A 22276-nucleotide genomic window follows, 5' to 3' on the forward strand; every position below is an offset into this window, starting at 1 on the left:
CCTGTGCCTAGTGCGGAGGTCGTGGATGAGATCTGCACTAGCCCAGGCAGGTGCCCGCCTCTTGCGGTCCCGGGCAAGCTCCCAGGAGCCGCCAGCCTGGTCCCGGGAAGAGGGGGAGGGCTGGGGGGCATCGGGTGGGTGGCTCGATCCGTGCCAGGTACAGGGTCTGCTGGCTGGGTGCTGGCATGCTTGCACTTGGCTCGAGCACCGTAGCCAGCCCGTGCCCCTTTAAGGGGTCCGGGGCCGGGAGGGGGGCAATAGAGTTTCCCTGGTGTTGGCCAGAGTGGCCACCAGGGAAAGCTGGGGAGGGCTAGCCTCCCACTAGTTCGAATTAACGGTCTACACAGCGTTTAATTCGAACTAGTAAATTCGAACTAGGCTTAATCCTCGTGGAATGAGGATTACCTAGTTCGAACTAAGCGCTCCGTTAGTTCGAATTAAATTCGAACTAACGGAACGCTAGTGTAGCACCTATGAAAGTTAGTTCGAACTAACATCCGTTAGTTCAAACTAACTTTGTAGTGTAGACATACCCTCTATGATTCTATTAATAACAATTTGTGTTAAAATCAGTCCTCAACCCCTGTTTTTAGTATCTTTGTCTAGGCCAGAAGTGGGGAACCCAAGACCCACTGGTTTCATTTCATTTGGCCCTCAGCTAGTCTCTGTGCATGGGCTGGAAGCCCTGAGCCTGTCCCTGTGGCCCGTAAGTGCAGGGCAATCGAGGGAAGCTCCATGCATTACCCATTTCCCCCCACCTCTAGTGCTGGCTCCACAGCTCCCCTTGGCAAGGAATCGTGGCCAAAGGGAGCTGTGGGGATGGTGTCTGTGGGTGCCAGCAGCATGTACCACAAAGAGTCACATGGCCATGGCTCCACCAAGGACCTGGACATGCCATCTGCTTCAGGGAGCATCGCAGAGCTAAGGCAGGCAGGGAACCTGCCTTAGCCCCACTATGACTGAGAGACACCTGAGGTAAGTTATGCCTGGATGGAACTCACACCCAAAATCCCTTCCCTGCATCCCAGCACTGAGCCTGCTTCGGTAGCCTGAACCCCCCATTTCTGGCCCCAACCCGGAGCCTAGGGGAAACCCAGACCCTCTGTGTCCCACCTGCTGGGCTTTGTGTTGTGGCTTGCAACTTATTTTTTCCTATGGATCAATGAGCCCTGATTAAAAAAAAAAAGGTTCCCCACCCCTGCTCTAGGTACTTACTATCTCTTTTGGTCTTGACTCTGTAATGGGATTGATATGATCAAGATCCAAAGCTTGGACAGCTCTTACTTCAGAATCATGGTCTCTCTATGCTCTCTGGGACAGGGAGCATACTTCTGACTTAAAACATGTAGCACACTGTTGGTATGTTGGGTGTTGTTGTAATAGGAATGATTAACTATAATAATAAACATGGCATTATCTTGTAATTAAATTACCTAGCTGCCATAATGATAGGTACTACGGGAGTTAATAAAATAATAATATTGAATTATAACTAAACAGAGAATGACATGAGTATTTTCAGTATTCATGGTTTTTCAGGAATTTGAATCTATAACAGAGATTTGTCTTGGGGTTTGAATATCATGAATACTGTTTTTTTATTTTTTAAGGAGATTTTTATTAACACACACAAAAAAAACACGAAAATTTATGATTCACAAATGTTTCGAAATAGAAGTAACAAATGATTTTAATTAAAATAGGAAACTATGTTAAGATCCTAGTTACACAATTTATTTTTAAAAATATTGTGAACTGGGAGCTGCCTTGGCAAATATGCCAGATTCTTAAACTTGATTGCAAGCCAATGTAATGTGAACAGAACTTACAATCAATCTTTTACAGTCACTTTTGAAAATTTCATAAAAAGTAAAAACCTTTGAAGTGACTGACTACTTTAAATAAACATTTTGCATGAATTTCCATGTTCAATTTTACTAGCGCAGTTTAACGTAAGAGGTTCTGTGTAGCCATGTATGTATATTTCTGTGTTTTAAGGAAATAATTATTTCCTTTGATTTTTTTTTAAGATAGGGATGTTAGTGAGTAGTTGACTACCTAATAAGCATAAGCTTACCAGATAGTCGAGTGGAGTATCAACTACTCACTTCCTTCCCCCCGCCCACTGCCTCTATGAGAGGCACCAAAAGGGGTGGGGGACAGGAGCGGGTGCTGGGGAGAGCCAGTTTAAAAGTTGGTTCCCCCGACCATCTCTGCGATGCTATCAGAGAGATAGCATCAGAGGCAGTAGGGAGGGGAATAGGGAATGTGGCTGCAAAGTAGCTGCTGTGTGCAGAGGCTGCTCTGGAAGCAACCCCTATCCGTGGCCAGTCCTGTCTGCCACGAAGAGGGGCTGGTGCAGGAGCAGCCTCTGTTTGCGGTGGCCAAGGCTGGCCGCAGGCAGGAGATGTTCTGACAGCAGCCCCTGTTCGTGACAGACAGGGCTGGCCACTGCCAATAGAGGCTCAACCCGAGCCAGGACTGAGCAGTCCCAACTCACACTGGCTCAGGATGCTGTGCCTCTGCATTTTAAATATAGTAAAAGCTCAGTGGCTCTAACTACATTTAAAATGCAGAGCTGCAGCATGGATGGCTCCTGGAGCCGGCACAAGCCGGGACTACTTAGTCCCTCCTGGAGCTACCTCCACTGAGGTTCTGCAGAGTGGCCCTTATCGATTAATTGTGTAGTCGATACAAGTTGTGTCAACTACACGATTAGATACATAACTGCAATTTAACATCCTTATTTTAAGACTTAAAAATATCCAAATTTTGCTGTTATTTCTCCTAACATAACATGACTTCAGTTTAATTTTCATGTACTGGCAAAGAGAACTGGGCCAAGTACACTGATAACAATTAGTGTTTTCTGTCCATGGGAATATTCGCATCTCGATAGTAAACTGGGAATTTTGCTAATACAATTACATATTCACCAATATCTGAGAAAGGCAGGTTGCATTACTATATTAAATAATATAACAAAAATCCTTTTGAAATGCTTGGGTGCATGAGAAAAGGGATGCTGAATTGCTTCCATGCTGTACCCCTTACAACATTCAATACGTTCACTTATAGTGAACTCTGGGTAACTTTATTCTTTGTACAAAAGGGATAAAAATGCTAAAATGTTCGATTGTTCAACCCCCTCACTCAGCTAGTGAAAATTATTTTGCTGTACTCTTTATATAGAAGTTTAATTATGTATGAATGTATTAGGGCTACAGATCATCCTTTGTAATCAGATTTTCACCTATTTATTCTCTGCAAATCTGTGGATAGTTGATAATGCACTTTGCTTTAAGTATCCTTCATATATGGGATACAGTATACTTGTAAAATGGCATTGCCTATATATATCCATATAGTAGTTTTTATCCAGAGTGACTGATTGTAAAGCATTCTACAAATTGATTGTACAGATATACAAGAGCCCAATGTTATTACACCATTTTCTTCACAGTAAGCTATAATTTGTTGGTCTCTCTATTGCTCACAGATCATTCTTTATGACAGAAAAATTACCTGAGAGTATCTCCACTTCTGGCACTTGATGCTAGCTGGTTTAGGCAAACCTGGCATAATATTTTCCAGGTGATCCAGGATTATTGCTTGCACCTCTTCCTTATTCCATTCTAGATGTGCAATTCCAAATGGTACGCTGGTATGCACAACAACAGATGGGCCAACTTCAGAAGACTCTATGGGTGACATAGAAGGAAAGACAATTGCTTTCAAAAAATAGTCCCACAACTTTCACTGAATCAATGAAGGATTGTTATACTGCTCCTCAATTTAGAAATTTAGTTGTAGAAATTGATATTAGATGTTACGAATATCAATCTGCCTAAAATTAAATAGAGTATGTCACAGCCACCACCTTTAAAACTAAAAGTTACTCTATATCTTTAGGAGAGACTGTAAACACTTAAAGCTACATTTTCAAAGAGCTTTCAGTTATGCCCTCAACTTATTGGATGCACACTCTTGTTCATTCAGGATTCTGTGCTATATTGAGTAGGTATATATAGATAAGATACCATTTATGATGTAGACAACCATTGACTGTAGATGAAATTGAAACAGAGGTCTTCAAGTTAAGCGAAACTTATACTGTACTAAATCAGGACAGCAGTACTAACAACTTCATTAGTTAGTGCAGAATGTTCTTCTTTATTAGGGTTTAATACCATGACTTAGTTTGATAGATATACAATGTGAGCTTGGGTTCTCATCTCTTCAGAGATGTAAAGTCATTTGCTGCTCATTTAGAATTCTGCACAAGTGTGTTTCAGAAAATGGATGAGGACAAGCAAGAAGTTGGATGTTTTGCTCTACAGGGAAATGTGAAGCTCTTGTGGAAACTAACACATTCCCTCATGGATGTAATTTGGATCTGGCTAATTTCCAGGGATCTGATAGGATCTTCTTAGGGATTGCTGTTGTGGGGAACAAGGGGGATGTGAGGTTATTGCAAGGGAGGTGGGTCAGGAATCCTATGTTCAGGGAATCTTGCCTGTGAGTTCAGTTTCTTTGCCTAGTAATATTTCTCTCCCTTTGCAAGTCTATTCACTGAGATCAACTTTCCTCTGATACTGGGTTTTAAGCATTTTAAGAATAAGAAAAAGCAGGCAGCAAGTGTCTGCAATTGAGTTTGATAGTGGGGACTATAACAACCTGCTGCGGTCCTGCTCCCTTGGCAGACTCCAGCCTGCTATGATGGGATTCAACAGCTGAATCCTATATGGTGCTAAGCTCCCTGGGTAGATATAGACTATTCCTGGATTTGGGTCTCTAAGGTGCATTCCCTCAGACCAGACCTATGTCTGACATCAGTCTGCCTAGTCCATAGAACCAGTCCTTGAGGCCTCCTGGGGCTTCCAGTTGCTTGGACACATTCCCTTCAGAGTCCCCATGGCTGGAGAATTCTGGTTTGCCTAGTTACAGCTTTCAGGGCCCATGTGACAGTAAAGCAAGGAAACACAGACTTAGCAAATGGACTTCTCTCTCCCCCCCCCCCCCGAAAAGCACAAGAGCATTACAAATCTATGTAAAACAAACAAATATCTTTAATACACTGCCCCATCCGAGAGTGTTCCCCCCTCTTCCTCCTGTGTGAGTCTCAGTCTCTGGGTTTGGTTCCAATCCATAGTGCTGTCCCCAGGCGGCTGGCTCTGGGGTTCCCACTTCAGAGGTGGTCTTCCCCAGAACCATAGATGATGGAAGTCATGGGGTTCCCAGCTTGGAGGCAGTCTGGCAGGCAGGCTGCCATGACGCTATGAGAACAAATCAGAAGGAAAACAGATTGGATTCTGTCAGATCACAGATATATTTCCTAATTGTCACAGGGACTCTTTGTATGGAGCACTTTTGTGGGAGGATGGTCCTTTTCATAAGACCTTTACAAGCAGAAGCTGATAGACTAGAGGAAGATTTATTGTAAAGAGGGGAGGAAAGGGGATGGAACTGCACTGTGAAGGAGAGCATGCTACAAGTTGCCAGAGAAACACACGCAGCCTCGATGCATTATAATAAACATACTCACCTTGGGAGCTAAGAGTTAAGTCAAATGAGCCTTGACACAGCCTACTGTCAGTGACCTATGTGTTTTACATAGGCCACCAAATACAGAAAATAATGTAAAAACATGAAGCTTCTCAGGCAGAAAAGGAGAACAATAAAAAACTCCTATTAATTAAAGTGAAAAGATTTGGCATGTCACTATATCACAAAGCAATGAGAAACAGCAATCAGGAGATGTTATTGTTGGGAACAGCAGAAGAGAACTTCCTGTAATTTCGGCTGAAACCTAAACAGCTCTGAACTTAAAACAGTGGTTATTGGATTTTTTTAAAATTAAGGGCTTATTCTTGATTGTTAAAGTTCAAAAACGCAAACCAGAGTCTTAGAAAATGGTCAATTTCATTGTAGTTCAGTAAACACAGTATTTATAGAGTATGTTAGTTCACAAAAGTAAAATTATACAATGAAATACATTTTTCTGTTACTGCTCTTTTGGTATATGTTGGATTTGGTGCTTCTTTTTAGCTTCTGCAGGTTGTAATCTCACAATTCATTTTTCACAATAAATTTCATATTTGCCTACTTCTAGCCCTACTTGGTTGCCACAGAGTATATAAGTTCTAACCGTGGTGCAACCACACTTTTCTTCTGTCTGTCCATTTAAATGTTCTGGAGTGCAGGTCATAGTAAAATGGAAAACGCACAGGCCTACAGTAGCTAAAGAGGATTGTGATGATGTGTCAAGAACCAGGATTCCTATTGCCATTTTCATCTGTTTCATCATTCTGCTCTCTGAAATGCAGCAGCAAATGCCAAGTGTAATTTAAACAGATAACGTCCAAAACTCTGACACAGATAAGCAGCCACACCCATGACAGCTATGAAAGTATGAGTCAAGAGGGGGGAACCACTTCCTCTTTCAGATCTCAACGTCTGAAGAACTGTATATACTAATGATGTACAACCACAAGTGAGGTGGTGTGCTCTAGGAGCCCTGAGGACCATAAATGATTTGCTTACATATTTACATAATTATATGAGTTCTGTCAATTTATATCCATCCCCTGGTGCATTTAAAACACAGCCTACAAACCTAAAAACTGACTTTTTTCTTTTTTGTCGATCTTTTTCATTCTCTCACCATGTTACTTTCCTTTTCTCATACAACTCTCTCTCTTCCTTTCATTATGTTCTTGTTCCTCTTCCTGTTTCTACCATGGACTATTTTTTTCTCTGCTCTGCCTTCCTCTCTCTTCTTCCCTTCTGTTCACCCATTGCTCTTTTCCCCTTCTTGTGCCCAGACTAGCATCCACAGTGGATAGTGAGTCAGAGAAAAGAGGATGGGGAAGAAGCTGCTGTTACTTGGAAAAGGATGGAGAAGTGCAGGAGCTGCTGGAAAGTGGAAAGGAAAGGGAACCACTGCTTGTAGAAGTGCTATGGCTTTGCAGGAAAGCACACAACCTGTACCTGGTGTTCAGTGTGCACAGAGAGAGGGGGGATATGTCACTCATCTGGGCTGAATGTGTGATTGTGCATAGTCCTTTTCTGTCAGCGGGCATTTCATTTCAGAAGCAGCTTCTTTACAGTGAGGAACTGTTAACCAAGAGTGAGACACTCCATCTCGCGATGGGATATGTCAGCTGCAGCTTTTGTTTTACTGTAACCAGTCTTCCTCTTGTACATCTTGAAATGCAAATTAGTGTTATGTCCTGAGACATAAAGAGAAAACTAACACAGAAACTGCAAACACACCAAAGAAACCAGAACCAATGTAAAAGTTCAAGGAGTAGTGCAGGGTTTTCTCTAATAATTAATCAGATGCATGTAGGTTTAAGCACACGTAGGAAATAATCCTTCAAAAAGGACAGAAAATTGTTCATTGCACATAGCCATTATATTTCAGGTTGCTCCAAAAGGACAACCTTTGGCGCAATATGAATGGAGCCCTACAAATCTGTATATACCCACATGTACCCACATCTGAAGATGTGAATACAGATATCCACAGTTCATTTTTATGGATATGAATGCGGATACAGATACAAATTTTGCATCTAGCATCCTGAAATATTGAGGATATCTACTTTATATCTGCAGGTATCTGCATCTACAGATATTGATGTGTATATCCGTGGTTCATTTTTGTGGATACAGATGAGGATGCACATACAAAGTTTGTATCCATGTAGGGCTCTAATTATAAGACTTGAATTGTCATGATAAGCTAGTCAGTATCAGAAAATTAATTTCAAGGTAAATATAAATTTCAGACCAAAAACTGTTTTGTTAAATTATCATTGGAATGACCCAATTGTTTGTCATAGTTTTGACTTATCATAGCCATGTCATCCAAAAAATTATTTGCATCGTTGAAGTGCTGGAACAAAGGAAATACTTAAATTCTCTTTGCTATAATAATAATAATAAATCATTAATGAAGCAGGTATAGTTAGCGGGATAAAGCACTATTGCCTGTGAATTCATCTTTTATAAAATGTATATTCTTAACAAGCAGTACCACCTCTCTCTTGTCTGGTCTGAATTTCAGCCAGCTTACTTCCACCTATCCAAAACACTATCTCATCTATTCAATGGGATATTAGACTGAGCAATCCAATTCACAGGAAAACTTTTAGAATAATGTGCCATCCTTATGTTTGGATAGTCTAGTTTGTCTCAGCTCTGCACAATGCAGTACGAGCACAGATGTGAGATGTAGGTCCAGAAATTCTAAACCCAGAGTCAAAATTCAGTGTGGATGCTCCAGGATGAACTTACAAACACCATACACCGGGGATCTGAGTCCCAGAGAGCTAGGTTTACATTGCATTGTAGTCTGTCATATCTGTTGCCATTTAACCCATATAAGCAGGCTTCAATCTTCTGACCTTCTTTTAGGTAATTTAGCTGTGAGCAGTACAAGGGACATAACTTCTTGCTGCATTTTCCCCCTGATGTTTCACCCTTTGAATTCAGGATCTGCAGCAAATATACTTTTTAAAAGGTGGATTCTGTTCTTTAGCCTCTGGATCTCTCAATAAACCCCCTGACACTGATAACTCCTCTCAAACCCACTGGCTCAATGCCAATAATTCAACTTAACATCTGGCTCTTCAGATCACAAGGGACAAGTGAGAAATGATCCTTGAAAAATACTGGCTCTATTGACACACATCTGTGTTAACAAGAATTTGCTAAAAGGCATATCCCAAACAGGTATTTTTCTCCAGATGATCAATGTCTTCATTCACAAAAATACTACCAGATACTGCAGGGTGAAATGTAAATGTAATTTCATACTCTGAGTTTTTTATACATTATGAAGGACATGGTCATAAATGGATTTTTTTTGTTTTACCCTGTCACAAAAATATTGACAAAAAGTGAAAAATTCAGAGACTAAATCCCTCCCCCTGAGAGGATTTATTTTATTTGTAGGTATAGAGAAAAGAATAATATATTATGTTGTATTTGGAGTATTATCTCAATGGATTCTTTCTCAATACCTGTAAAGAAACAGAATGAAAAGATCACTCCTTTTCTTTTATATCTCACAAAACACAGAATTTTGCAGGGAAGAGACTCAGGAAAGGAGATTCTGAGATTTTGAACAGGAGCGCTTTATTTTTATTTAACTTAGATTACATTCACTTTTACTAATTTAGTGTTTTAAAGCTCTTAGGCAAATTATTATTACTGTTCACCTCTTGTTAACACCCTTCAGAAATTCCTGACTTTTCTATAAGCTTCTCTTCTAGGAAGCTCAGTTTTATTCACTCCAGTTTGATAGGTATACTTTAAACATGTAGCTCAAAAGAATCTTAAATCAAGATAGAATATCATATCCATGATGTAATAATTCATCAAGTCTCTAGCACCAGAGTCTTAGCTAAAAAGACTTCTGTGTTTAAACCATGAATAAAATTTGAAAAATACTTTGGGCTCTTTGTGTCGGTTCTGTTCTCTTTGCTTTGCACTGCTGAACAGGCACAAAGTGAACAGATTCTGGCTGGAGCTGGTTCAGCAGAGAATTCCCATTGTGCAGCGTCAATCTCTGCAAGGATGTATATGGCAAAGCCAGCTGCTGTGGCAGCCATCCTGTAACCTTTGATGAAGGGGCTAGAATGAGGCATGCTAAGATCAGGAAGTGGCTGTATCAGAGAAAGGTATCAGGATATGGCTTTTAAGGTTGTAAAGAATCGTTAGTATAATACAGTATACAATATTAACAGCTTAAAAACTAGGTCACTTTTATAAGCCAGGTATATAGATGTGCAAGGCTCATTAGTGACTCTACATATAAAATAATGAAATTCAGCTAAATGCAGACACTTCTAAAGTTGTGTTAAAGAGGAGGAAGAAAGTGAGGTTTTGTTTGCTTAGTCATCTCCACTAATTTGAAAGGGGAAAGGGAAGGAAACTTTAAATGGATCAAACTGAACCACACTGTCTCTCAAGCAGAGCATACAGTGATTCATTTGTTCATAAGTATTTTATCTCTTGTAGACTGTAAAAGCTTCTATTATCTTCTACTATATATTTGAGAGAGTTTGTCTGTTTGCTTGTACAAGAACTCCTCCTAAATGGTAAGAACCACCAAATTTGGTATACAGCATCTCATAACTTAAAGTAATGTAAGGATTTGATTGTGCCAGGAAAATGGGATGTGCCTGGAACAGGATTTGGATTGCTTTTCATAAAACCATACAGAAAAGAGAGAGAATTACCAGGCAGGTGAAAGGAGCTGGCTGGGTGCATGTCCCCTCCTCTGGCTGGAACTGCCCCAGCCCTGAGCCTCCCACTCTCCAGACCCTCGTTAAGGGACTGAAGCTTACATCCACCTGTCATACAGGCACATTGCTGGCTATTCCCCTTCATTAGGGAGTGAGGAGAAAGTGCACAGTTTGCTGCATTCCTCACACTGGCTGAGGAGTGTAGGAGGCAGATGAGCTGTGCACTTTGCTCTGGCTTTATTTTTTGATACAATCATTTAAATAAAGCGTGTGCATTTTCCTTTTATTAAAAAACCCCTACCCTTTCAGCTGAGTTAAGGACCAGAGCAACAAAAAAATAAAACAAAGAATTTTGGTCCAAGAAGTCCATCAGTTAGGGTTTTTATTCAGTCAATTTAGAAGAAAATGTAGAGCTTTCAACAGCATAACAATGTGTGATTGGAGGGATGATGTTTGCTACCAGATGTGCCTGAAAACTTCTGTGTGATTTAATGTAAACAATGAGAGGCTTCTTACAAACTGTATCTTTAGCTCAGCTTGAAAGCCGATTGCAGGAATATTCAAAGTTTAGTGCTTCATTGGCCGATGGAAAATTTTGCTTGGCATAGGTCTAGTCTCTACATATCTTATGACTTGAGAACTCACCTCTAATTCGGGGATGCCTGGCATCCCTCAGTCTTGGGATCAGAGAAGCTGAAAACCACCTTTAAAGAAGAGGAGGCAGAAATGGAAAATGATAGACTTTCAAAAGCAGCATCGGGTTCAGAAGACAAAGACCTAAAAACAGTGAGATTGTCTAGTTTCTCAGTTGTTTTAATTATACAAGAGAATATTTGGTGAACATCTGGCATCCACTTCCTCTCTATGTTGAATCTTGATCAGGTTAGTGCTAAGTTCCCATGCAAAGGAATAAGGAACAATTGTAGCCTTTAGTCTTGTGCATGAGAGGGTCAAAATTTGGCCCTCTGTGAAAGACCCTATAGTTGTGTGATCACTGAGAAGAGGCCAACATTTCTGAAAAAAATAAGTCAGCTGTATTTGTCCAAAGATAATTACACACTCTGAGAATATTATGTGCTTGGCCTGAACTGGTGATCACTATTCAGCTGCTATGCTAAAAGATCCCACACTGACAAAACATTACCACATTAACACCCTTGTTCTGCCTTCACAGAGGCGCCAAGGACTGAATGTACAGAGAATGAACATCCTCACCCGTAGAAGTGGTTGTGCTGGCTTCTGACTGACGTACGTTTGTGGGGAGTGTTTGAAAACTTGTACAACAGCCTGTGTTTGATGTATCTGCTCTGTGGTTTAGAGAGAAGATTCAGTAACTTTCAACAAATGAAAAGTTACTGTGAACTTTGAAACAACTAGTAGCCGCACCCTCACTTCTGGCTTTTGCAAAACAGGAGCAATTACTTCTATGAAATTACTAAAGGTGTCCAACAATACAGAAGTCCAGAAAAACATTCCCACTGGTTCTAACACTGATTCAGCTTAACAATACCAAAAATAGAAAGAACAACACTCTAGCCAGAGGAGAGAGACCCATTTTCACTGCTGGTTTGATTACACCTGTTTCCCAACAGGTTTAGTAAATCATTGTTTTGCTATGTTGGTCACCATACTACTGTCTATACTCGGAATCCCACCATTATTAACAAGGACTGGTGGGAAGATTTTGGCATGTCTCTCCCTTACATCAGTAGCCAAAGTGACTTATACACCTCTGTTTGCAAATCAATTTGTACATGGAACATCTTTATTTATAAGGCTGACGTAAGAACTTTGTCATCTTTCATAGAGGAAAATCTACCAGGATTTTTCCCTCGTATTCTTAGGAACTGGAGGCTACCAGTGTCACAAAACCTTGAATTAGAAGAGACAGATTTTAAAAGGAAAGATATTTTGTGTCCTGGTCTGTATATTTTGATGGCAGTTAATGTGAAGAATGGGGTACTTGCTTACATTATCCAAAAAATCCAGTTTGATTGTGAACAGTTGGGTAAGGGATTCTGCTTTCTGTTTGGCCAAATAAGCTATTAAAGCTAGGCAGACAACTGACCAAGGAGAGCATAAATGCCACTTTATGCTAACAGCAGCAGAGAATCAGGGGCTATAGGGGATGGCCTCTTATTCCTGAAACCTTGTGGATAAGGCTGAAATGACTCACTTTGCAGGAAGAGAAGAACGGTCCAATTCCTGAGACTGGAAAAAAGATCAGGATCTATATTTAATAAAATTACATCTAACTCAAAAATAACTAATAAAATTCTAGAACTTAGAAATAAACAGGAAAAATAAATGGACTTTCCTTCACAATGACAGTATTAATGGTATCTATTTTATTGGTTGGCAAAAGAACAGACTGATCTTGAATGTCTCTTAAAATTCTCCTTGTTTGCAGAGGTTCTTTAATTTTGCATGGTAACACTGTAATGTACAGATAATATACCTTAGAAGAACTTATGTAAGAGAAATATGAGCATTATTAGATTTCTGATCTAGTATTTCTTTATCCTCAGGAATAGTTTCTGATTAACTTCATAGTAAGCATGCAAACTAGGGATGGGATTATTAAGGAAATCACATGTAATAAGGTGAAGCCTCTTCCATGAGACAAAGCTTTAGCTGTTACCTATTCCAGAAACTGCTCCATTGGTATTCAGGGATAAAAGGATCTTCCCTCTTCAATGTAAAGAGAATACTTACGAGTTATCCTGAGGCTGAAAACATGAAAATGTATCTTCTCTTCTTTTTAATTTATATAAGGGCAAAGCTGATTAAATAAGGGGTGGGAACTTGCTACCATTTTGTGGGTCATCTGCCTTTATTCCTATAGAACAAGGGTGGGGAACCTCAGGGCCAGGGGCTGGCTGCATCCACCAGTCCGGCCCCTAAGGCTCAGGGATCCCCCGCACACTGGGGAGCCTGCACTGGAGCTCCAGCCCTCTGCCACCTAACACAGGACTGAAGCACACAAAATCTACTAGCTTGAGCCCCGTATGCTCTGGTGGGCGAGGGGAATGTGAGGAGTGTCTTTTTCCTTTCCAGTCAGGGGCTTCTCATTTTGCTTCTCCCTTGTGTACCAAACCCAACTGATTTTTCTGTGGGTCAGCGGCCCCCAACCCAAAAAAGGTTCCTCACCCCTGCTATAGAATATAAAGATTCTGCAGCCTTGCAAATAATTTTGCTGAAGAATTCCCACTGTCCTGTGTAAATATTGATGGATTTTTTAAAACAGCCTGTTGTCTAATTATTTAATATACATACATACTATGCAGTGTACTTAATATACAATAGAAGTAGGATCTTTTCATGATGCAATGTTCAAAAACATTATATCTGCAGGTGTGAGCCTCATTACAAAAGAGTGGGTCAGCCCCACAGATAGTGTTTATAAGTATGACTCAATTGAGACTGCATGCTGAGCATGCTTTATATAAATACTGGAAATGGCAGAAGCAATTTTAATAAACTTTATTCTTGATTTTTCTATACAAATCACTAGTAGGCAGCACCCTCTGCTCACTACGCTCACCAACCTCCCCCTCTCTGGAGGTAGGCAAACCCAGCTCTCACCCCTCCTGGTCACTGGGGTGGGCTGGGCTGAGACCATGCCAGTCCCAGCACTTCCCCTCTCTCCCCAACCCCTGAGCCCAGGCAGTGCCAGCCCCAGCTTCAGTCCCCTGTCCTTTCATTCCTATCCTCCACCTCCATTCCCTACACCCCCATCCCCTGCCTCCATTCCTACACCCACTCCACCCCACCTCATCCCCCCTCCTTCCATCCCTACCCCACCCCATCGCCATTCCTACACCTGTCCATCCTCCTTAACCCCTCCCCCTCCCACACGTCCTATCCCCACCCCACCTCCCTCCATTCCCACCCCCATCCTTCCCTAACCCCTCTGCCTCCACTAATCCCCACATCCGCCCTTCCTACACCATCCATCCCCATATACACCCTTGTCCCTTTTCCTGCCTCCCTGTGTACACCTTGCCCCCTCCCACGAACGGGCAACCTCATCAGCAAGGAAACAGCACCAGCGGGTTGGCAGCCCTTTGTGATGCCTCGGGGTTGCTGGGCTGTGGGTTCCACCAGCACTGGGCTCAGGTCACAACCACGCAGGGCACAGTGGATGATGGGGTAGGGGGAAGCTGGGGATGCAGGGTGCCTTGCCCTGTGCTCGCCAGGTTGAGAACAGGAGATGGGAGTCTGTGAGGGGGCAGGAAAGGGGCTGAGGACATGGAAGATGGAAAGAATGCTGGGGGGGGGCACGCAGTGAGAGAAAGTCTCTAGGTTCAACCATACAGAGGCAGGTGCCCCCTCCCCGGCTACCCTGTCCCCATTCAGCCAGGTTGGCAGCTGCTCCAAATGCTGCTCCCGCGAGGGGGGAGGCCTCATGGCTCCAGCCCTCCTCCCACTGGGAGGAAAAGGGCATGCGGCTCCTGGCCCTGGGAGAGGGGAGGTGGCATGGTTCTGGCCATGCTGGACTGACAGGGAGGGAGGAGGCAGGGAGACTGAGGGTGGAGGGGAAGGGCTGTGTGACGCAGAGTGACATGATGGGTCAGGCCAAAGGTCCATCTAGCCCAGTATCCTGTTCTCTGATAGTGGCCAATGTTAGATGCCCTAGAGGGAGTGAAAAGACCAGGTAATTATCAAGTGATTCCTCTACTGTCAGCCATTTCCAGCCTACGACAGATAGAGGCTAAGGACACTTTTCCTACCCATCCTGGTAGTCATTGATGGATCTAATCTCCAGGAATGTATCTAGTTCTTTCTTGAACTCTGCTAAAGTCCTGGTCTTTACAACATCCTCTGGCAGGAAGGTGAGACAGATGAAATAACTGATATTGTGGTTGTTAAGAAGCTAGAATCCTTGGCTGAAGCAAGGATACATAACAGATTCATTTTAAAGCCTTGACAGATTTTATTAGTGCAGAGCTTAGTGCAGCCCTATAGGTACTACAGGATACAGTTTGCAGCCTGCTCTTGGAAATCACAGAATCAGTGCATCAGGTAGATGCCATGGCCTAAACACTCCGGCTGTGTCTACACTGCACCCCTTTTCCGGAAAAGGGATGCAGATGAGACAAGTCGGAATTGCAAATGAAGCGGGGATTTAAATTTTCCCCGCTTCATTTGTATAAACATGGCTGCCGCTTTTTTCCGGCTCGAGGCTTTGCCGGAAAAAAGCGCCAGTCTAGACAGGGATCTTTCGGAAAATAAAGTCTTTTCTGAAAGGTCCCTTATTCCTGATTTTAAAGAGGAATAAGGGACCTTTCGGAAAAGGCTTTATTTTCCGAAAGATCCCCGTCTAGACTGGCGCTTTTTTCCGGCAAAGCCTCGAGCCGGAAAATAGCAGCAGCCTTGTTTATACAAATTAAGTGGGGAAAATTTAAATCCCTGCTTCATTTGCAATTCCAACTTGTCTCATCTGCATCCCTTTTCCGGAAAAGGGGTGCAGTGTAGACACAGCCTCCCTGTCTGACTCAGCCCATTGTGGGCTGTGCTTGTCATCTTTGACCCAAACATATCCTCCATCTGAATAGGCTAGTAATAGGCCACACCTGAGTTCCTCAGATAGAGTAAATGAGGTCCACACTGAAAACTGCACAGAGTAATTTACTATCAAAGAAACCCAGAGTCTTTTGTTTTGCTCCTGAGAGTTTTCAAACTGTATTAATTTGTCTCTATTTACAGAGCCAAGTTCTGCCCTCACCTATGCATCTGCCCAACTAACTGATGCCAACAAGGTTTCGTGGCTGTGAGATTATTAGATCTATAGTAGCTATGTGATTCATAGGGAATGTTTTCTTTGAGGTCAGTGGTTAGAATTTCTCTGCCAGTGCATGCAATAAGTGTGATGGGTCAGACTCTGCTCCCTCCTCTTTGTTCACAGGGCCCACTTTGAAGATCTCTGCACAAAGTGAAGTCAAGGGTTATCTATGCAGATCCCTGGGCAGGATCAAGTCCTATAACTTAGAGTGGGGCCTCTTGAGCAGCACCTCTCAGGATATAAAGATGTTGTACATTATTTTGTACAGATAGTGGGTCTCTAAGCAAGGATATACTTTAATGGCCTTCATATTTTGTACAATAAATACAACAAAGATCTGTTTACCTGATCAATACAGAGTAATAAGCAATAAGTGTGGGGAAGCACAGAAATGCATACCTGAACATCATATTCCTTAAAATGAACACAATTATTATTCCTTTATTATTTCTTGGCTTATGTCTCATCTGCCAATAGGAGACAACTAACAAAAAATAGGACTGACTGTTCACTTTCTGTTTGAAAGTCTCACCAGTAAAAATTTAAACCACCACTATAAAGTGTTGCTTATCTTTTTGTTGCTTATCGTCTGTCATTCGCTAAATGAGTCAAAGTGAAAATTACCAAGTCTTGTGTAAACAAAACAAAAAAGTTGGGACTTCTATAAAGAGCAATAGAATTTAACAGCTATAAATAATCTTGCCTGTTTGCAGGCTGTATATGCATATATCTATTTTGGCATCATCTATTTGAAAAATAACTAAGCTTCCCATAACAGAAGGCTGCTCTGCTCTTTCAAGGCTGCAATTCTCTGCTGTTTGCCAATACATTTTCATCAGCAGTGTAAGACCAAGATAATATAACATCTTTGTTACACTTGTATACACATAATCATACATAAAAATGGGGAACTGTTCCCCCCCCACACACACACATTTTGTTTGTATCTTAAGATTTGCCACCGTGTGTGTGTGTGCATAAGTCACTATCTTTTACTTAAACTTAACGGATATCTATAAAGGGTGAAATAGGAGAAAAATGGAAGTGTGAATTATTTGTGTGTACTAAAACAAATACAAGAAAACTATGTAAAATAGTTTCTATTACTATGCTGCAAATATAAGTAAATTACACATTAAATGCTATGTGTGTGTGTAATTATCAATATTCCCAATAACATTAGAAGTTGTTTATATGCCTAAAGAAATGAGAATCTCTTCTTGACAGTTTACTTGTGTGATTTAGATGTTTATATTTCTATTTATTAAAATATCCTTAATAAATACAGAAAGGGCACGTCTTTCTAACCTCCCATACTATGCAGGAGCGCCCACAATCAAAAATATTTTTCTTTCCTTGCTAACATGCATTATTCTCCCACTCTGCTACTAGTTTTCTTGGAACAAAGTTGAAATTTCTAAAATTCAAGTTAACAAGAAACAAAGTACAAAGAGAGGGTTGGCTGGCTGTTTATATGTTGTAATGAGGCCTTGTGGGAGGCAGTTCATCTGCAATTGCTGGTTCTCAGCTTGTTCTATCCCTGCAATTGCTATGCAGTTCATTTCTCTTGAGAAATTGCATTTTTCTAGACAATGTACCATCATCATATTTTGGAAGCTACACTTCTAAGTGAAAAGAGTGTGTCATCTTCAACAGATACATTTTGATATTTTGTAACATTAATATGTCCATCACATTTTGCCTACCCAGCTGGTTAATTGTGCCATCAGTAAACGGTACCATCAGTCAATATGCTTGGGGCAGTATGATTTACTGGCTAAAATAAAACCTGAAAGAGATGTCGAGTGATTTTTTTGGAGGGGAGGAGGAGGAGCGGGAAACAAATACTTAGAAAGATGGCCCAGACTACAATCATCACTTTCAGGATCATCACCCGCTGATCTTCAATGTCATGCAAAGACTTGACTTTTTTTTGGCTGCTTGTGCTCCTGGACATCAAAATAGCAACACTGACAAGAAATGCCTATGGTCATCCACAGTGGCCAAGAGAAGACATGGTCACATGAATTCAGACGTTTCTCACCTCCACGCCTGACCACCACAATTAGCTACTGTAAATGTGAGGATGGAAGAGAAAACCAGGAAGTTTCAGCAGGCAACAGCAGCACAGCAAGATTTAAGCACACCGTTTTTGAACTTATGATGTTACACTGGCTCCTTGTTCAGTACTGGATTCAGATCAAGGTCCAGATGGTGATCTTTAATCATCTCACATGAGCTGCACCTGGGATATCTCAGGAATGGCCCCTCTTTCTCTTTCTTTGAGACCTACTTGACAGCTGTATTATTTGGGGATGCTAGAGTTAGAAATGGTGAAAACTATATAAGTAGGAGGCAAGCCTTTCCAGGCAGCTGGCCCACAGCTGTACCTTTACACCAGTAAATAGAACAACTTCTGGTTTTCTTGCTGCCTGAGGGAAATATGAGATCATTTCATTGCCACAGCTTTCCCACAATAATAATGCTAAAGAACGGGTTGCCTCACTCCCGAAGATAACTAATACAATAACAGTTTTAAATGTTCATGTATTTGACTAGTATAAGGAAAATGAATTCAGTCTTTCTGATATGATTGCTTTATATAATATTGTTGGTGTTTGGGAAACCCCAGAGATGTATTCTGAGGAACTTGCATGGAAAGATGCTGATCAGTATATATATATATGGGCTACGTCTACACTGGCCCCTTTTCCGGAAGGGGCATGTAAATTTCACTAGTCGTCGTAGGGAAATCCGCGGGGGATTTAAATATCCCCCGCGGCATTTAAATAAAAATGTCCGCCGCTTTTTTCAGGCTTTTAAAAAAGCTGGAAAAGAGCGTCTACACTGGCCCCGATCCTCCGGAAAAAGCGCCCTTTTCTGGAGGGTCTTATTCCTACTTCAATATTCCTTATTCAAAGTAGGAATAAGACCCTCCGGAAAAGGGCACTTTTTCCGGAGGATCGGGGCCAGTGTAGACGCTCTTTTCCGGCTTTTTTAAAAGCCGGAAAAAAGCGGCGGACATTTTTATTTAAATGCCGCGGGGGATATTTAAATCCCCCGCGGATTTCCCTACGACGACTAGTGAAATTTACATGCCCCTTCCGGAAAAGGGGCCAGTGTAGACGTAGCCAGTCAGTCCAGACTGAACAAGATAGATTAGAAAGAAATATTTCTAGGTTCAGCTTGCACATAAAACCATGCATCAGTTCAGTTAATTAATATTACTTTATATTTCTCTAGAGCCAGCTTGTGAAAATCCTCAATTGCACATATTATTCAGTGGTTCATGGCATTTTTTAGCACAGATCTCAGTGTATTTGCCAAAAATGGATAGATTATTATTTCCATGTCACAGATGAAGTAACAGAAGTTAACTGACTTGTCAAGGTCACAGTGAGTAGTGGCAGAGCTGGGAAAATGAATTCAGATCTCTTTACTGCTAGCTCAATCTACTAGATGGCGGATGTCACAGATTTTTTTTTAATAGCTGTGTAGTTGGGATATTCTAAGAAACTCCACCAGATACATGTGCAAGGAGTTTAACCAAGGTAGTTAGAACCTCACTTTGCCACTATCTAGTGATAACAAAGGGTATGTCTACACTTGCAGCCTAATTCGAAATAGGGCTGCAAATGTAGGCATTCGGAATTGCAAATCAAGCCCAGGATTTAAATATCCCACGCTTGATTTGCATCTTCCTGGCTGGGCGCCATTTTTGAAATTGACAAGCCCAGAATAACTGCCCACGTCTACAAGTGGCAGTGAAACGGGAGTTTGAAATAAAACCCTATTTCGAACTACCTGTTAAACCTCATTGCAGAAGGAATAACAGGTAGTTCGAAATAGGGCTTTATTTCAAATGCCCATTTCATTACCGTGTGTAGTCAATTTCAAAAAATGGCGCCCGACCGGGAAGATGCAAATCAAGCGCGGGATATTTAAATCCCGGGCTTGCTTTGCAATTCCAAATGCCTACATTTGCAGCCCTATTTCGAATTAGGCTGCAAGTGTAGACATACCCAAATTTATACCAATTTTTATTTTTCAACAATTCCAGCAACAGAGGATTCACATTCTGCCCTTCTTCCAATTAAAAAAAACCCCTAAAAATCCTCCCAACGCTCCCCTTCCCCAAAAGATTAATGGCTCACAAAAAAATCATATTAGAAAGTTGTCCACAGTTACTTTTAACATGATCCAAGTATTGTAGTTTTCCCATGGGATTCTTACTAATAATGATGGTTAATAAGTATAGTATAATATCTGTTTTATGATCATCTTCAACAAAGAGATGAGAAGTGTAAGCCTCACAGAATGCCTACTAAGCTCTTAAGCAGCACTCTGCAAAGTAGTCTTGTGAGGTAATACTGTGCATACTGTAATCTCAAGGATTTTCCATGATGAAAAATAAACTGGTTAGCACTGAATTAGACTGTTCAGGCTTGATTATATAATTCATTAACAGTTCCAAGCATACTCAATAGAAAGCTCAAGAGTTGTAATGTTTAAATAATAGAATGAAGACTATTTCTTGGAATAGTAAAATTCTGATGTTTTAAATCCTGTGACACTGTTTTCATAAACTCAGTAATACAAACCATGTGCTGGGTGATGATTTTCTGAAAAATTCCCTGGTTTCATAGTGCATTTTTATTACAGGCCAAATGTGACATTAAATTTTATCCCCTGTGACTTGGAGTTAAATACTTGCTCTGTTCAGAATAGCAACACTCAATTAAACAGCATTTTTCATGATCTACGCCCTCTATTGTTACTGTGTTTAAGGGAAATAATAGGAGCACTGACCTATATTGCGCTTCTTATTATCGATGGAGATGAAGCGTATGCAGGGATTATTGGTGATGTACTGTGCAGCCCAGGGGACATCAATCCATGTGCCAGCTTCATAAAAGAGTCCCAGAGCGTAGCGAGAGGAGTAGCTCACAGATTCCAGTTGCTGCTTTTGACTTTCCTTAATTACTGTGGAAAAAAAGTAGACAATCACTTTTCTCTTAGAGCATTAAACTTGTGAATATGATAGCTAAGCTGATTAATCTTTTCCTAAAACAGGACTAGGATACTCAAAGTCTGTTTATCATTTAATATTAAAAGCTTCTTATTCTTTCTGCGTGATTTATCCAAACATTTTAGAGGTACAGTATTAATTGCATCCTCGATGCACTCACATTTTGTTATTTTTCCAGTAGCTGACACTGACATATACCTTTTATGAGAAAAGTCTGATTCTAGAGCCCTTAGCTCTGGTGTGTTTAGTGGGATTACTCATATGAGAAAATTCTACTCCGTGTGTGTCAGAGCTGCAGAATAAGGCACTTAGTGGCCAATACACTATTGTTATGTAACTGCCTAAACAAAATAGTTGTACATAGAAACAGATTCTTTATCTAGGAACCCTTGAAACTTTGGAAAAAATAGTGATTTTTGGTCCTGATTCTCCAGTCTGTCCCATTTCTACAAAGCTTGGTTGCGCTTACTGCCATCAGTGTTAATTATTACTGACTTCAATGGGATTTAAGTATACACTTGAAGGTAAGCACGCGCTTAAGTGCTTCACTGAATTAGGCGTTAGGTCTCATGGGGGGTAAATAAGAAGTGTACTGAACCACCGAGAGAGCTACTGACCCATAAGGTGAAGTACACTGAGAAGAATGGGTACTGTGAGGGGATGGGCCAGCAAGAACATTGGGTTGGGCACACAGCATGAAGCACTGACAGTCACTGGCTGACGGAGATTATGTTTCAGAAGAACAGTGGGAAACATTTTTGTCATTTATTGGCACTCATGGCTGCCAGTGCCTTTATGTCTTCCAAGTCCAACTCCACAGCACATTCAAACACCACAATTCATGGCGAGCAATAGGAAGAACTGCAAATCCTAGAACGGGTGGGCAATAAAATGGCAGTAGTTCACCAGGGTTAGTCCCTGGTGGGCCACTGCTGCTACACAGCTATCTGACAATCACAGCTCTCGCTGGCTGTGAATTGCTGTTTGTGGACAATGTGAGCAATGGGAAGCAGCATGGATCAGGATGCCACTTCCTGCCGCTCGCATTGGCCACAAACGGTGATTTGCAACCAATGCGTGCTGCAATCGTCTGATACCTGCAGAGGCACATATAAACATAGTGGTGGGGGCCCATGAGGGATTAACCCTGGGGACTGGATCTGGCCCGTGTGCCGGAATTTGCCCACCCCTAAAACAAAGGAATTA

General features: G+C 41.4%; 1 protein-coding gene across 4 annotated transcripts in view; it reads right to left on the reverse strand.

Annotated features, from left to right (window-relative positions):
- Positions 1-22276, reverse strand: part of RNLS (renalase, FAD dependent amine oxidase) — a 137773-nt gene that overhangs the window by 19215 nt on the left and 96282 nt on the right. For all 4 annotated transcript variants that reach the window (XM_075935089.1, XM_006121453.4, XM_075935090.1 and 1 more), the window contains 2 exons: positions 20851-21024; positions 3526-3701 (listed from right to left, as the gene is read on the reverse strand). In XM_075935089.1, coding sequence (XP_075791204.1) covers positions 3526-3701; positions 20851-21024 — 350 coding nt within the window. The remainder of the gene's footprint in view (positions 1-3525; positions 3702-20850; positions 21025-22276) is intronic.

Source organism: Pelodiscus sinensis, chromosome 8, assembly GCF_049634645.1.
Source record: "Pelodiscus sinensis isolate JC-2024 chromosome 8, ASM4963464v1, whole genome shotgun sequence".
Lineage (NCBI taxonomy): Eukaryota > Metazoa > Chordata > Testudines > Trionychidae > Pelodiscus > Pelodiscus sinensis.